Source organism: Phyllostomus hastatus, unplaced genomic scaffold, assembly GCF_019186645.2.
Source record: "Phyllostomus hastatus isolate PE091 unplaced genomic scaffold, TTU_PhHast_1.1 phas_scaffold_129, whole genome shotgun sequence".
NCBI classification, from domain to species: Eukaryota; Metazoa; Chordata; class Mammalia; order Chiroptera; family Phyllostomidae; genus Phyllostomus; species Phyllostomus hastatus.
In genome coordinates, this window is record NW_025334009.1 from 3,503,412 (window position 1) to 3,520,529 (window position 17,118).

At 54.7% G+C, this 17,118-nt stretch overlaps 1 protein-coding gene across 1 annotated transcript in view; it reads right to left on the reverse strand.

The window, feature by feature from the left end:
- Positions 1-17,118, reverse strand: part of DOCK3 (dedicator of cytokinesis 3) — a 268,143-nt gene that overhangs the window by 31,509 nt on the left and 219,516 nt on the right. The window contains exons 32-38 of the mRNA XM_045857241.1: positions 16,080-16,228; positions 10,467-10,552; positions 8,183-8,209; positions 7,951-8,046; positions 5,046-5,106; positions 4,437-4,530; positions 2,162-2,310 (exon numbers count right to left, since the gene is read on the reverse strand). Of these exons, the coding sequence (XP_045713197.1) occupies positions 2,162-2,310; positions 4,437-4,530; positions 5,046-5,106; positions 7,951-8,046; positions 8,183-8,209; positions 10,467-10,552; positions 16,080-16,228 (662 nt within the window). The remainder of the gene's footprint in view (positions 1-2,161; positions 2,311-4,436; positions 4,531-5,045; positions 5,107-7,950; positions 8,047-8,182; positions 8,210-10,466; positions 10,553-16,079; positions 16,229-17,118) is intronic.

A 17,118-nucleotide genomic window follows, 5' to 3' on the forward strand; every position in this document is an offset into this window, starting at 1 on the left:
GGGGACATGCTGCATCGGCATCTAGTCTTGTCTCGCGGCTTCCTTCCTCCTGACAGAGGCAGAGCAGCTCTACAACTCCCTACCAGTGTCTGAGATTCAATCACTTCTACCAGCTCTGGCCAGTGTGTGCTTTTCCGCATCCTTGCTACCCCCCCCAACCCCCCCTCCCCCGCCACCCCTGGGGACAGCAGAAACGTCTCACTGACTTGGGATCACTGTAGCCAAACTGGGAAAGGAGACAAACCCCAGAGGCTCCAGGATGTCGTTAGTTTTCCTGTAACAGCCAGGTTTTGCTTTTCTGGAACTATTTCAAAAAACCCAAAGAACCCTGCACACTTCCCAAACACGGGTTAGCCCTAAGCACTGGCTCCACCACGTCCCGAGGCACAGAAACAGAGTCTGAGCCGGCCCATCCGTATGAGCCCAAAGGAGTGAAACCCGATAAGTACCCCTTTGGGGACGAGCTCACGCAAGGGCTCCGGGTGGGCTCTGTGCTTGGCAGAGAACCCGCCCCCCGCAGTTCACAGCACGGGCAGGAGGCGAGCAGCAGAGGTTCCCGGGAAGGCGGCCTGTGGAGCCTCTGGCCCTTCTGCCCTCCTGCTCGGCCAGTCCCCAGGCAGCTTCTGCATGTCATTCCCTCGTCCACACTAAGCTTTAATCTGCTTTTCTAAACACTGCTTAGTGTGGGGAGGGGAGGGGACCCTTCATGCTCACGTGCCCCACTGCAGGCTCAGTTGATTAGGATAACTCTGTGCTGCCCACTGTCTGCCCAGGGAAAGGAGAGAGAACTAATATACTGAAAGCGCTCGTGCCCACGCGCACCATGCTTATTCCATCTCCTCCAAGCTGGGAAGGCGTGCCCGGCCAGCGGGCAAGTGGCAGCTTTAGGTGGGCCACGTGCCAGGAACACAGGCCTGAAGTACGCTGGCGGGGAGCCCTATGTCCAGCCCTGGGCCAGCGAGGGGGAGGCTCTGGGCCCAGACAGTGCATCGGTCAGGTGTTGTACCTGAGAACTGAGCACGACCGCCTTTCCCGGCCGGGTTACATGAGAGCTCCCGAGGTTTCGGGAAGGTTCTTGCTCACCGGTGCATCCCTCGCAGGGGTGAGTGTTTCTGACAGACACAGAAGTCTCCTATGTTACGTAAAAACTGACATATGGGCAAAATTCATTAAGGTCTAATCAGGGGTGTCCAACCTGCAGCCCATGGGCCACGCGCAGCCCAGGATGGCTGTGAATGTGGCCCGACACAAAACTGTAAACTTATTTAAAACATTGCGAGGTTTTGTGTGTGTGTGATTACGTGTCACGATGTATTTAATGTGTGGCCCAAGACAATTCTTCCAGTGTGGCGCAGAGAAACCAAAAGGTTGGACACCCTTGGCTTAAATCTTTCCTTTTTTATAACAAAAAACTCATTTGAAAAAATCAGTTTCCATTTAAGTTAGGGGCTCAGCTACCATACTTCCCTGAATGATCCTATTTCAGCCTTCAAAACAAGCTCAAAGCTGAGTAATGAAAGAACACCTTCGATAAGTTACATGCCCAGCCCTTCCAGTGCATGGGCCACAAGCAAAGGTGGTGGGCAAGGGGGGGTGCGGTGCAGAGGGCCCACCAGGAGCTCTGCCAGAGGCGGGAGCACCACGGCCGGGGATCCCCAAGGAGGGCTGAGCCAATGCGGAGGACGCCCGCCAGCCCCACTGCCCGGGGCCTGGTGGAGGGTGACCCAGGGAGAGAGAGCAGCAGCCCAGGCTGGGCCGCGAGGAAGAGGAAGAGGAACGCCAGACGAGAGCAGGCACCAGCGAGGGGCAGCACGGGGCTCCTCAGGCTAGGGTTCAAAGCCACTCACTTTCATAGCTCGTCTTCCCCGCAGGTCAGGGAGCCACACCCAGCAAACAGAAGGGGGCCCAGGAGCCCGGCTGCGGGAGCGTGGGCGCCTACAGATGGGCAGGCTGGCGTGTGGAGCTGTCTCGTACACCCCCAATCTGGAGCCGACTTCCAAGTGACAGGACCGGCCCTTTCTCCCCCGCCCCCAGAGAACATCGCGCCGCCTCCAGGTCTGGTGCACACACCCGGGCACCGCCCGCCTGCCACCCGCACGGCGCCGCGCCGGGCCCGGGGCGGCAGAAGCTGGGGGCCGGGAGGCCGGCCCGGTGGCCCTACCTTGCCTTTGTTGAAGTAGTGGATGATCTTGCGGCACAGACCCTCTCTCCGCTGCCACTCCGTCTGGGGCGGGTAGTGGAGGAATTCCCGCAGAGGCCGCTCCTCCCAGCGCAGCAGCTCGCAGTAGAGCAGCAGGGTGAAGGCCGCCTCTGCGGGGACAGGCGGCGTGGGGGTCCAGACTGCGCAGCGCGCCGGGGCCGGCGTGTGCAGCCCAGCTCAGGGACACTGGGCACCCAAGGTGACACAGAGGGGCTGCCCAGCCAGCCCACAACCCGTGACAACAGCACCAAGGAGCCACATATCCTGGTAGACGCCTTCTCCCCACAGCCCGGTTGCTGGTCCTGGGCTCCGGATAATGCACGGCCCAGCTGCCCGAGCTCCCCTGCACGTGCTGCCTTGTTCTGGCAGACACGGCCGTGTCGGAGAGAGCTCCTGGGAGCTTCTTTGCTCGGGTGACTAGAACTTCCTTTTCAGGCTTATCAGAACTGGCTCTGAGGAGTGAGCACTGACCAAGGGTTCTCTCTGCTCCCCCTAAGCCAGCCTCATGGTCTTCACCTTCACCTGCTAATCCAGCACAGCCCTGGGAATGACCCTCTCTCCTCATCTCTACTGATTCTGCAAGGACCAGAGAGAGGACGGGTGGATGGGGCTGTGGGTGGACCTGGGGCCAGAAGCTCCATTCCTGGAGGAACCTGAAGTCGATGCCAGACCCAGGGAAGACGCCCCGCAACACCTCACCCCACCAGCGGAATGGCTGGAGGGTTATATAACACAGCAGCTGAACTCCACGGCTCCCTGAGTTCCAAGGAGTGAGTCACACTGAATTCCAGCTGCTGCTCAGGGTCCTCACCTCGTTGTCTGCACCTTCCTGTTCTATTTGCTCATGTTTAGCGGCTCATCTCCTCTTGGAAAGTTCATTAGTTCTAGTATCTGCGTGGACTTCAAGGCCCTACTCAGGTCTGTTCCCCAGGCCTAGGAAGCACCTCATTTCTAACTGTTTTGTGACCCACTTCCAGTTTTAGCTCAGCCCACTGGCTTGCAGAGGCTCCCCGCCGCTCCTCAGCCTCGCCTCTCTTGCCTGTTCTCTGGCCGCTGGACCCTCCTGCCCAGGGACGCACACGCCTCCTCACTGGGTGTGGGAAGCAGCCCTGTCTCGGGGGTGGGGGGGTGGCAAGCCTCTGAGGCACTCAAGGCCTGCCTCTGGAGCTCAGGAAACAATACACTCTTTTCAGATGTCACTCCTGAGGCCACCAGAGCCGGCCTCCACCCCTTCTCTGTCCACATCTGTGACCCAGCCTCTCGGTCACGGCCCTGTCCTCCAGTTTAGTACATGCTGCTACCGAGGCGCGGAATTTAGCAGTCCGTCACCCCACTGCCTTCTTTGGGAGCTCCTGGAAGCATGGGTAGAAGTGGACGCAGGGCATGGCAGGGTCAGCCCAGCCATCCTTCAATTCTTGTCAAGCTCTGTTGTCAGAAAAAGTGGCATCTGTGCCAAGCGCTCTGACAGCTAGAGATAAGGAAAAAAAATTCTGTGTTTCAACAAATCCACCTAATTCTAGCAATGTCTGTGGGTAATAGCTTGAACTTCCCGATCTGGCACACATATTTAAGTCCTGCGGTCGGTCCGAGGGTGAAGATGGGGCGGCTGGTCACCACAGCGAGAAGGTGAGTATCCGGGGGACTACGGCCAAGGCGATCAGGCAGGACCCGATTCCCGCGTGACAGGCACGCTGACATGCTTTTGAGTGTATTCTGTCCGGGGAGGCCTTGGTCATAAATTACACTGTGGAAGGGCCGCCAGAGAGCGCTCTCCGTACTCTCCTCTGGGAGAGCCACGGGGGCTGCTGTGTCGCTGGAGGGGAAGGGGCCAGACTGCCAGGCAGGCCTGGGTGGGTTCGCGTTCCTGAAGCCCGGCGGTGGACTGAGGGAGGCGCTGTGCGTGAGGGGAGACGGTGAGCCTGGGGTGCTCCGAGCCTGGCACACCAGAACCTGGAGGCCTCCCAGGAGGCCCGAGGGAGGGAGAAGAAGGGGCAGGGAGAACGGAACAGCAGCCGCAGGCCGCAGAGGACGAGGCACGGGGCATAAGGGGAGGTTCTCCTGCTTTCTCCGCCACCTGTCACGAAGGGAGCGGAGGGAGCGGAGGGAGGCGAGGGGCAGCAAGGCCCAGCACCGTGCTAAGGTCTGGCCGACGCCAGTCCAGAGCCCTCCTCTGCCAGCTCTGCGTGCCCGCCGAGCCCGTCCTCTCCAGGGCGCACGGCTTCCCTCTCCCACTCACCTGTGTAGTTCTCGGCCTGCAAGTGCATGTCACAAAGCTTGTGGATGTAGCGAATATACATCTCTTCTTTGTTAATCTCTGACTTGTAGAAGTTCTGTAAGAGAGAAGGAAATACGCACAAAGATGGGAGAGGCTGCCCCCTGTGGTGGAGGCCACACCGGAGATCCAGGCAGCTGGCCCTGGCCCTCCCGTGCTGGGCGGGCTGTGGAGGCAGCCCACCCCAGAAAGGGGAAGGACCCAGCAGAAGGCACGCCTGCGCAGGGCGGAGCCACTGGCGGATCTGCAGGCGCCCTGCGCACTGAGGAAGAGGAGGAGCGCCAGTGCGGCCTGGGGACCAGGGCAAGCTAGGAGTCAGGGCGTGTCAGGGATGGTGGGACCTTGCCAACAGGCCAGGCTGGAGCTCCGGCCAAAGAGACGTCCATTTCATGCCGTTCCCAAGTGGAAACGGGACTGGAGAGCGGCAGGTCTCCCAGACGTCAGCCGTGGGGCCGATGTCCCGACTCAAACTGCCAGGCTCACAGCGGGGTTCTGCGGGGCGGCCAAGCCGACTGCAGGGCAGGACAGAACCCACTCTACCGGGCAGCGGGAGGAAGGGCCCGTGTCCCTCACCATCAGGTTAACTGTGCAGCCGATCTTCTTATTCTCCGTTTCCTCCCCTTTCATGCAGTCCCTGGAAGGGAGAGTGCAGGTGAGAAGCGGCCCCAGGGCATGCAGCCGTGCCTCTGGGGCAACGCAGAACTGCAGTGTCACCGAGGCATCGGTGTGACCCAAGGCGGGACGGGGCTGTTCTCCAACTGGAGCTGCTTTCCCTGACGCTTCCCCCTGGACGAGCAGGGAAGACCCTTCTAAAAGCGGCTTCTGAAGCATCTGGCTGGCTGCGCCTAGACCAGCGGCTGGGCAGCCCTCGGTGTGACAGGAGGGGCCTGGGAAAGGAGGGCGCCACGACCTCCAGCTGCCTCTTCCGGGGGGAGATTCCCAAAGAACCCCGAGGGCCCGGCAACCCCAGCTCCGGCCCTGTCTGCTCCGGGGCACTAAGAACACCTTCCTGGGGCTTTGCTCTCTAGCCTGGAGATGCGGTTGCGACCAATGAGCGCTTCTGCGTCCGACACAAAGTGTCTGGGATTCATGCAGAAGTGAACACATCAGCACAAGAGCTAAAGAGGCGCTTCTCTAAGTACCTACGGTCCATGCCGATATGAAACTGAGTTTCATGCTATAGGTTCGAGTTATCCTGGAGGGCAACGTGTTGATTACTTGTATAAACAGTGTGTGTGTGTGTGTGTGTGTGTACATACATATACACAGATGTACACACACATACACGTATACATATATATTAGCTTTCAACGGCTATTTTCTTATTAACTTCTTGCTGAACTACACTGCACTCGGGTAGAAAAGACTTCCTTGGTCCCTGCATAACCTTCCCACAAGTTCACCCAACCAATCAACGTGTACTATACACCTGCCGGGGACTGTCCCGGCTCTGTGCAGGGGACCAGGGAAGTAAGGACAAGGGTCCTGTCCTCGAGGAGCTGGCCCTCTTCTGTTGGATGAGTCAGAAAGGTGACAAACGGTCATCATCCAAGGTGACCCATGCTCTGAAAGAGGTGTGTGGAGACTACCAGCCGAGCTCCTGGCTGGGAGAGCCCCCTCGATGGGGGCGGCTGGAAAGCCGACTCTCAGAAGGACACACATGTGCGTGGGAACAACACGGATGAGGAGCCAGGGCACGGCTCTGGAGTCAGACAGGTCCGCGTTCAAATCCTGGCGATGGCACTCCCCGCCAATAGTGTTTCTTCGCTGGTAAAAAGGACCGCCCTTCAGGGCTGCTTATGATATTGGTGATGTGTGTAAAGCACAGAGTACGTGGCATATTTTCCATAACTGGGAGCCAGCACCAGCATCATGGTGCCCCCTTTTATGCTCACAAGGAATGACCCTGGGAGGCTGGGGTGCAGGGCCTGGGTATTGGGGACTGGTGGGACACAGGGCCAGGGAGGTGGGCAAAGGCCAGTCTATGAAGAGCCTTCAATGTCACGCAAGAGTGTGAACTTTTTGTTGTAGGTACCGTCACCGAGACAAGAAATGGAGGAGAACAAACTCGGTTCTGGCCATGAATTTGAGTTATCTGTGCGAGGCAGGCAGAGAAATCAAGCAGCTAGAACCAGGCCCTGGAGCCTGAGAAATTCGTGGCTGTTCTCTCTGACAGGCCACAGCGAAGAAGGCCGCCCTTTATTAAGTGTCGCAGTTAGGAAGAGAGCAAGCGTTTGCCCACACGTCCTCCCCGGGTGACGGCAGGTGCAGGAAAGGCCAGGGCCACGGCGAGAACGAGTCAGCCCTCTGTTCTACGAGGGACTCCCGGAAGGCCACTGTGACCTCAGAGGGCCCAGGAACAATGGCCCGAAGCTCACGCAAGCACAACTGTGCTACAGGAAGCGGAGAAGCTCGAGGTGCGAGCGCTTTTCTCACGAATTCCCTTTCCACACCCAGGCCAGTGCTCTGGCCACCCGAGGCTGCCGCAGAGCAGGAGTCTGGCGCGGCGACGCCTCCTATTCGGCAGCGACCGGTGGCGGCCTACCCTCGCTCCCATTTCCTGACCCGTGGGTCGGACCTGCTGCCCCTCGGCAGTTCCCGTCCCGCAGCACAGAGGAGACGACTCTTGCTCGGGGCCCGGGGCCGGGCTTCCTCTTTCATCCCCCTCCTTCCGTATCACCTCCCTCCTTCCTCATCACCTCCCTCTAGGTCCCAAAGGCCACCCTCAGCCGCCACCACACCTGAACCCTCCCGAGAGGATAACTAAGGCTCTAGTGGCGGTTTCACGGTCACTCGCGGACTAATTCAAAAGCCAGGGAATGACCGAGAAAGCAGGCTTTCATGAAAAAACTAATTTCACAGGAACTCTCAGGCCGAAAGGAGTGTAAAGGTCTCTGAGCTCACTCACAGCCTGCTTCCTTCAATCTGCCCACGGCCAGGACCACAGGACAGAAACAAACAGACCTCAGGCAACGAGTGCAGGCACGGAAAGACGAGCTCCCTAGACAACGGAAAGGCCAACTGAAAGTCCTTCTGGGTTGCACTTCTGTACAAGGCAACACTTTTCCCTGCCCGTGTGCCAGATGGCCTGAGGAAGGGCTATGCTGAGGACCTACAGTTATTCTCTGCCTTGCTCCAGAGACTGGAGACAGCTTTCCTCCCCTCCCTGCTGTGTCCCTTCCTCTGAACAGAAAGCCAGGTGGCTGCATGTCCCGGGATGTCCCCTGGCAATGTGCACCCACGCATCAGGAGGCATCCCGGGAATTAAGTCTCTCACCCTCCCTGCTTCCCCTTCCCTCTCTTCCTCAGCCCCCAGCCCCGGCCATCAGTAGATTCCGAGGAACTGGTGATGGTACCCAAGGCCAGAACAGCCCGCCCCTCCAAGGGCACACGGCCTCCGTTTGAGGGTTCAAGGGTGTCCTTGCTGGAAGGAGTGTTCTGACCCGAGAGGGGACCGGGTGGGTGCCTGAGAAGATACCTGTAGTCCAGGAGGCGTTCCATGAGGCGGGTGACTGAGGTCACAAAGGAAATGCCGGTCTCGCGCCACGTCTCCTGTTCAACCTTCTCCAGGAGGCTGTTTGTGGGAGAGTGAGGGACACAAACGTGACACACAATTCGCGAGTGTCCTCCGGGCACAAGAGAGAGACCCGAGAGCCCGTGGGGCCTGCGACGAATCTGGAGACGGCAGACTTACCACACTGCAGTCTTACCTGGGGTAGGGCCCAAACAGCTGGGTTCTACTCCGCGCAGCAGAAAGCAACAACAAGGCAATTACTGGACTGGCAACAACAAAGGAACATCTCTCCCATTTTCCCGTACAAGAGCCTAAGAACACCACTGAACTCAGGGAAGGGTTTCAAAGCCACAGCCCCTTTCAGTTCTGTTCTGAAGTGAGATCTGTTCTGAAGACGCAGCTGAGTTAAGGGTCCGCCGAGTGCTGGTTGGGTCTGGCTTCGCCCACTGGCTGACCACCTCTATCACTGCCGAGAGTCGCCCTCAGCAGAACAAGGGCAACGAGGGAAGACTCCCGCCTGTCGCGATTCCCACCTGCAGGGCCCCGCGTGAGGCCCCCCGGAGCTGCACTGGCTATTTCTTCCACCAGGGGGTGCTCCCGTGCAAAATGTGCTGGAGCCCAGAGCTAAACGCCCAGGTCCTCTTCTCACTCGCCAGCTCCAGCTCGCACTCCTGCGGCCTCGGGGCAGCCTCTGGCTTCTCCATAGAGCCTGGCTCCTGAGGTCCTCTGCCTTCCCACAGGTTTCTCTCCACTCCTTCCCAGGCTGTCCCTAGCTCCTAAGGTCCTGAAAGGTCACTTGGGTTGGCAGGCCCAGCTAGGGTCACACCACTGGGGACTCACATCCATAACCTAGCAGCTGTCAATGCCGCTACGACAATGACTGTCGACCCTGCACCAAGCTGAGGCTTCTGGGAAAGCGAGGGTTTCCCATGTGACTCATGTCACTAGAAGAGAAGGCGGGACCATCGGCTTTGGCCCCTGATCCACATGGGAAAAGCCACGGTGTCAGCGTTCCCCAAGCGGTGTCCTACAGGGACCTGCGGACCACAACGCCCTCCTTCGAGGGACGTTTCACATGCCTCTGCACAGCGAAGGCTGAGAAATCCTACTGTCACAGAGACCTGTTCAATGTTGTTCAGTTGAATCTTTTCTAAACGGATCAGCGCGCGATCCACTCATTCCTTTTTCCAGCACGCCCACAGTCTTCTCCGAAACACAGACTGGGAGATGCTGCCCCATGCCGGTTCTGAGACACCGCTTTAGAGGGGTCTGTGAAACACTACTTGGTCAGGTAATTAGTAATCACAAGTTATTTTGTGCTTCTCCTTCTGCAGTCAAGTCATCTGTTAGTGGCTTAGGGAGAGGTTTCTCTGCCTGACTCCCACAATTAGAAACAGCTTCAGGTAGAAGAGAAGTACTAAAAGATGGGTTCATTTTCACAAAATATAATCACTTGAATTTCAAATAAATTTACATCTTATTGTGGACTCGTCAGGGAACCAAGTGGGCACGGTAGACAGGTCTCTCCCTCTGAAACCCGGAGATCTGCACCTCCTCCCCTTCCGCCAGCCCACCCCCAGCTGCTTCTCACACTGCCCCGAGCCGCCGCATCAGCTCCATTCGTCAGGACGGCATCTGCCCTGCCTGCCTCACAGGTGTGTTTTGAGGATAAAGCAGGAAATGTCAACACCTTCTGTACTGTGCAAAGTTCTAGGCAAATGTACAGTATTATTACTGGAAAAGTGTGTCACGGGTTTGTCTTCAATGTGGCACTAAAACAACATCTCAAAGCTGGAAAGGAGTGATACGGGAGGTGAGTCTAGAGAGGGAAACGTCTTAAGGTTTTGTTTCTCAGAAAGATAAAACACCCAACAGCACTGTCTGTCTGGGAGGACCCCAGCTCCCCCGAACCCCTCCCTTTGGAACTAGCCCCGTGACCAATCCTGCACGGTCTCTTGCCCTCGCGACCTCAAGACAGAGCCTCGCACGGTGGACCCGGGAGGCCCCTGGCGTCATTCAGCACAACCACCCTGTTTCACAAGCGGGGACACTGGCCCGGAGAGGGGGTATGGCTTGTTCAGGTCACGAAATCCACATTACTATTTTTCAAGCCGATTGAACAATCTGACAAAGCAGGGGTTCACCCCCTTCCAGCCCTGAGCCCTCACTGAGCCCCCACGAGCGACCTGCCCAGCTGCATTCAGTGCATGCTGGGAAGACCTGTAATGACCCTTCTCCTAGCGGCAAAGGCAGGAGCTCGGAGTGATGGCCTGTCAACGTGGCTATCTCTGAGAGAGCTGGCCGTCGTGACGCCACTTTCTGCACTGACAGGAGGTGCTCACTGCTACTCCTAGGAACGACCCAGGTCTCTCCCGAAACGCCCCTCTAAGGCCTGCCCAGCACGGGTCGCACCCCTACCCTTCGTTAGCCCACTCCACCCCCTCCCCCAGCGTGGGGTGCCTGGGGCTGAAGCAGCTTACAGCAGGCCGAAGAGCTCCCTGTAGCTCTCGTCACCTTTCCCTTCCGACACCATGCTGTCCAGCTTGTCAATCAGCTCGGCCTCCACCTAGAGGGAAGCAGAGACTTTAATGGCCGGGGCTGACCCTGTGATGACAGGGGAGGGTGGTGAGGAACCGCTTCCTGTTTCGTCCTTGCACCGAGTCAATGCCAGGGAAGGCAGGACCTCCTCCACAGCCCCGAGAAACCACCCCGCCTCTCCCCGCCAGGGAGACCTCCTGCTCCAATGGCTGCAAAGAGTTGGAACTTACAATTCTCAGATACTTTTTTCCCAGTTTAGGGCAAAACATAAGGACTTCCTGGAGAGAAAAGTATTATGGATCCAAAAGAGACCTTTGTCAAAGGTTTTTCTCTCTCAGAACATGCTCATTCAGAAGAATTTGTATGTATAAGAAACATGTGGTTAGAACTTTACCCTCTATTCAGCCAGTGACACAGGAACGAAGCTGGGGGCTGGTCCTTGTTCTGACTGCCATTAGGCTGGGTGGAGGGGGAGGTGTTTCCTTCAGAGTCTCCTTCAGGATAAAAGGCTCCACTGTTTGTCCCCATAGGCCCTAAAGCCCCTGGGTGGTCACTGGGGCACCTGCATTTGTTACGGGATCCCTAGACGGCGAGGGGAAATGCTGCACGTGTTACTACTGCCCCACTTGGTCTGCAGGGCTCCCAGCAGTGCTCGGCCACTTCTCCACTGGGCTTCACTGGGTTACTCTGAGGTGGGAAATCAAACCCTTCGTTAGCCTAGAAAATGTGGCACTGTAGTATTACTATATACATGTACCATATGGGCAAAAAATGGCATGGATGCACTTAATAATGAACTATAAGAGAAGCATTTTCTCACTCCACACAGGGCCAACAGGTCCTAAGGAAATGAACTAATAAAAAGATAATTGAATTGGGAGATTCATTGAGGGCAGCTATGTTTTCTGGAATCCCATTGGCAGAAAACAGGAGAGTCTGCTACATGGCCAGGATGGGGACAGTCACACAATCTCGGGGGTGGGGGTGGCAGCAATCTGTGTTCCAACAAGCCTCCAGGTGGTTCTGCTGCCTGTTCGTGTTAGAGCTTCTGTATTGGGCAAAGAAGCTGGTACTGGAAGGGTATGAGAGAGTTCCTTCATCACCCTCCGCAGTGCTGATGAAAGAAAAAGTCAGGAGAAGCTGAGAAATCCAAAACAGGGGATGCAGAAGACCCATGCACACAAAACCAGTGGCCTTCAGTCAAATGGAACGGTAAGGTCTTCAACTATGTCATGTTCAGGTTTGAGTAGTTGCTTTTATTTCTGGAACCGATAGTCCTGAAGTGACACCTTGTTATTCATTCATTCAACAGGCACACTTCCTGCTATATAGCCAGCTGTCTACTTCTGGACAAAACACTGACTTCTTTAAGTCTGAGCTTCCTCATGTGTGAGACAGTAACGGTGCTGAACACCCCTCTTCAGCTCCCTGTGCCCCAGCTCTCAGGAAGTGCTCCGTGCTTTCATCTCCATGCACCCACCACGTCCCAGACACCACGCTGGGTTCTGAGAACTAAAGGCACACGAAACAGTGCTCCTTCCCTATGGCCCATCATGTGGAGGTGGAGGGGAGGCAGGACGAGGGCTGAGCAGCTCAGCACCGTCAGTGCTTGGGCTTGGATGGGGCACACACGGACAGGGTGGCCCCGTGTCTGGGAAGTCAGTGGACTTGAAAGGGTTTCAAGAAATACTGTAAAATCTTAAGTTTTTGTTCTTTGATTCAGCAATTAACAGGTGAGAAATTAACCTAAGAAAATAATTAGGAATGCTTTTTTTTTTTTTTTGCAATTTTAACAAAAATTTGGAACGAGCCTAATTCCTAAAATTAGGAGCCTGGCTGAATGCATGGTGGTCTAGCCACGCAATGCAGCGAGCACCAGGCAGCCCCCGAGCTGACGGCGTGGGGCGCACGGCACTAACACACGTGCAGAGATGGAGCGGACACGGTGCTGCCGCCGCCACCGCCACGGGGAGAGTGAAAACTGTTAGACACCATCGTTCTAAAAAAAGAAAAACACAGAACGATTCCACTTTTTTAACTTAAAAAACTATGAATTGGAAAAAAGTCTGAAAAGACATATCCTGACTCCCTCCCTTACAAGTTAATATAAGGTTATGGGCTATATTTTTTCATTATAGCTTGTTTATATTTTTAACTTTTCTACCGTTTTATCATTAGAAGAAGTATGTTTAATAGGTGGTAACAGGTAAGGGAGTAGTTAACAGACCCAAAGCCATGAAAAGCACAACTGGATGGAAGAACAAAAATCACTGGGTTTTGGTGGTCATGGATGACCTTCAGGAGAACAGCTTCGACAAAAGGGGTGCACGACAGACATCGGACTGAACAGGTCCTTCAGGAGGGTGGGAGGTGGGAAGAGCAGACCATTCTTCTGAAATACTCGACGGCAAAGGGAGGCAGCGGCACGGCTTTTCCAACCAGGGACGGCGAGGTTTACGTGGCTCATCGGCTATCAGACAGTCTTACTGGGGGACAGAACACAGTCGTCAGCTGAGTCTTGAAGGTGAGACAGATGAGCCCCAGCTCAGTCGTCCCCCAAGCTGACCTTCTTGGTTCCGTGTCAGTGACGGGGGAAAGCGGCCCAGCCCCTCTTACGGCAGGCCCAGCCGACCCACGGTGCGGAATCCGCGGACGGAGTCTGCAGTGCCACCTACTTACTGGCCCCTGGGCTCTCTCACCGGGCAGTTGCGCATTTTGCCCAACTCGACGGCACACGTGTGACGACACAGAAAAGCAGCAACAGTTCTTTTCTGTGTGAAGTTATTACTTTCTGAGGTTCTGAAGGCGTTAGAGCTCCACACTTCAAAAATAGGTTCTTATCTCACATACTATTTACCCTCGATGAAAAGCATCTATAAAAGATCTAGAACTAGCATCATAAGTGTAAAACATTGAATGTTTTCTCCTAAGATTAAGAACAAGGAAGCCCTGGCTGGTGTGGCTCAGCGGACTGAGCACCGGCCCGCGGACCAAAGGGTTGCTGGTTTGGTTCTCAGTCAGGTCACGTGCCTGGGATGAAGGCCAGGTTGGGCCCCCAGGAGGGGACGCACAAGAGGCAACCACACAGTGATGTTTCTCTCCCTCTTTCTCCTTCCCTTCCCCTCTCTCTAAAAATAATTAATTAATTAAAAAAAAAAGGAAAGGAAGAACAAGGCAGTGATGCCCACTCTCATCACTTACTTAACTTCAGACCAGAGGTCCTAGCCAGTGCAATTAGGCAGGAAAAGAAACGAGCATACAGATTAGAAAGGAAGAAAGAAAACCATCTCTGTCTGCAGGTGACAGACAAAATCCCAAGGAATCTACAAAAAGCTTCTAAACTAATGGGTTTATTAGCAAGGGTGCAGAATGTGACATTAATGTACAAAAACAATCATATTTCTTTCCACGTGCTGGCAACAAACAACCAGAACACAAAATAAAAAAATCAGAGTAAGTTATAATAGCACTAAAAACAAGGAATACATATAAATTTAACAGCGTGTATAAGATCCATATGCTGAAACTATAAAATATTAATAAAATAAATCAACGAGTTTCTTTTCCTTCATGCTCACAGGCCCAGACAACAGTACGGTGATTGCCAGAGGGAGGCGGGGGGTGGGGGAGTGGGGGGGGCGGTGGGAAAGGGCAAAGGGGGATAAATGGTGGCCAAAGGAGACTGGACTTTGGGTGGTGAGCACAGAATATAATATACGGATGATGTACAATAGAACTGTACATTTGGAACCTACATAATTTTTTTAACCAATGTCACCCCAATGAATTCAATAAAAAATTTTAAAAAATAAAAAAGCACCTAAATGTTCCAAGAGATATACTGTCTTCATGGACTCTGCGTCCATGTAGGGTCCCTCGTAGGGGGCGTGCGACAGGCAACCACACACTGATGTTTCTCTCCCTCTTTCTCCCTCTCTCTAAAAATAGATAAGTCTTTTAAAAAAAAAGATGCTCAACATCATCAATCATTAGAAAAATGGAAATTAAAATCACAGTGATACATAACTATACATCTAATAGCACGTTTAAAATAAACAGAGATATACTACTGAATGATGGTGAGTATATGGATCAACTTCAAGATGGTATAGCCACTTTGGGAAACAACTTAATAGCTTCTTATAAAGTTAAATATACATTTACCACAACACCCTACTATCCTATTCCTGTGTATCTACCCAGGAAAAAGGGAAGTTTATACCCGTACAAAACCCTGTGAAGAAGTGACTGTCAGCAGCTGTATGTGTTCATAACCACCAGCAAGTGAAAATGGCCCAGACGTCTTTGGAAGTGAGGGAGTAAACCGCACTGAATACTCTTCAGCAACAGAAAAACCGACAGGCGCAGCGGCACGGACGCGTCTCTCAAAGGCATCGTGCCAAAGGAAGGGAGCCGGTTCAAAGGCTACGGTCTACGTGGTTCCACTGGCAGGACCTTCCGGAAAACTCGGCCCACAGGGACGGAGAACAGACGAGCAGCTGCCACAGGTTCAACGCGGGGGAAGGGTTTGCTACGGCGTGGCAGCGAGATGGAGTGTTGAGGAATCCCATCTCGCTGCCACTAAGAAGTACTTTTGTGGTAGTGGTTACATGACTTTGTATGTTTACCAAAACTTACAGAACTGTAAATCATCAAGAGGAAATTTTACTCTTTGTAAATTCTCTAATAAATAAATGGAAATTTAAAAATTATTCTTTGCCTGGTCTGCTCCTTATGATTACAGTCTCGCACTGTAGGGCCACTGGTTCATCCCAGAATCACGGAGCTGGGAGAGGGCTTGGTGGGACACAGGCACACTCCCCACACCAGTACGGGAGTCTCCCCCAGAGGTGAGAACCTCCAGTAAAGAGGAGCTCCCCAGCTGCCAGAGCAGGCCAGCTCAGGGGCAATTCTTATTGCTAGCAAGTTATTTCTTTATTAGTGGACATCAGCTCCCCTACCGCTGACCCTATTAGTCCTAGTCCTGCTCCCTGAATGTGGATATACGGGCAGGGGCCATCTCCTCCACGCCAGGTGTGGCAGGAGAACTGCACAGAGGGACGGCCTGAAGCCACTCGGTCAGAAGCCACGGGCTCACCCTCCCTGGACCCACCCCTCTATACAGGAGTCTGTGGAACTGTGGGCTACCCCGAGCCATGAGAAGTCATCTGGTCTGGGCCCTAACCCTGGACCCACAGAAATGCCTGGACCACACACCTTGGGGATCCCCCAGAGAGGAAGAACACCATGCTCCCAGGGCCCTCTCCGGAATTAAGCTAGGAGGTCAGAGTCCTAGTCATTCTCCCCTCGGTCAGAAAGTTCCTTCCACATGACACTCCTTTCTTCTGATCCTTTTCTGGCCTCCAACTTCATGAGGAAAATCTACAACTCAATCCTGGCCAGCAAGTGAGGGAAAACCCTTCAACAGGACTCAAGACGGCCAAGGCACAACTCGTTCCCGCTGGGACCTCCGCCGGGCCATCCGGATCAGCTTCTGGGCGGAACGGGTTCACTGCAGAGGGGGGCAGCCCGAGCACCACCAGGTGTCATCCTACCTGCTTGAAGTTGCCGTTTTTCCTCTGCTCCCAGTCCATCATGTCATGAAAGATGGGAATCATGATATTCCGCACTTCTGGCTGTGGGACCAGTGTCACACCCAGAAAAGGACCGATCATTCCCGGGATAAAGTGGATCTTATGTTCACCTGGACAACAAAACCAACGGGTGTTAGTTTATGCTTGCTCTGCTCCTTCGCGGGGGCTTCCCGAGCGGGGCCGCGGCGCATGGCGTGGTCTGCACTGGAAGCAACTGAGGACAGAGCCCGCTCTCCCTGATGGCTTCCTGAGATACTCCCACTCGTGGCTTTTTGGTGTTCATAGGTAAAACTGGCCCAGCCCAGTTAAAACAGACGTTTAACAAGCACAAATCAACTTTCCAAAGAATTTGCTGGGAGACTCTACAAGCTATCTGAAAATCATTCTGAGGTCACGGAGCAGAGTTCACTACTCTAGACAGAATAGGATTTCTGAGTCACTTGTGGTAGATTCAGATAATCTGTTCTCAAGAGCTGTTTAGCAAGAAAAATCCACCTAAACACAGCACACACTCCCTGGGGTTTCTAACTCTATTTAACCCACAGGCATGGAAGTGATGAGGAGGTCCACTCCCCGGTCCAGCCATTAGAGGTCGGGAGTCCAGGGGCCTCTTCACTCAGTGCGCTCAGGAATGCCTGCGAGGCCCCTTCCTGAGTTAGCAGGGGCCTCCTGCACAGCCCTGTCCTGCTCCCGCACGCTGGCTTAGAGACTCTCTCTGGGTGCCCTGCCCCACCCCTGAGCCCGTGGTCTTTACACTGCACTTCTGATGGCAGAGCCACATCTACTCAGACCGGCTCGGCTCACCCCTTCACCTTCAATGAGGCCTGTCCATGGGAAGTGGGTGATGCGGGTTTCCCTGCAACTGGCCTGATCTGGGGCCCAGAAGCCAGGGCCAGCTCTCAGGACTGGGGGATGGAACTTTTCTCTCCCTTGCAAGGGTGAAACAGAGCGAACCATCTGCCAGAGACCTGCTTCCAGTCCTTCAGAGACAAAGGAGGAA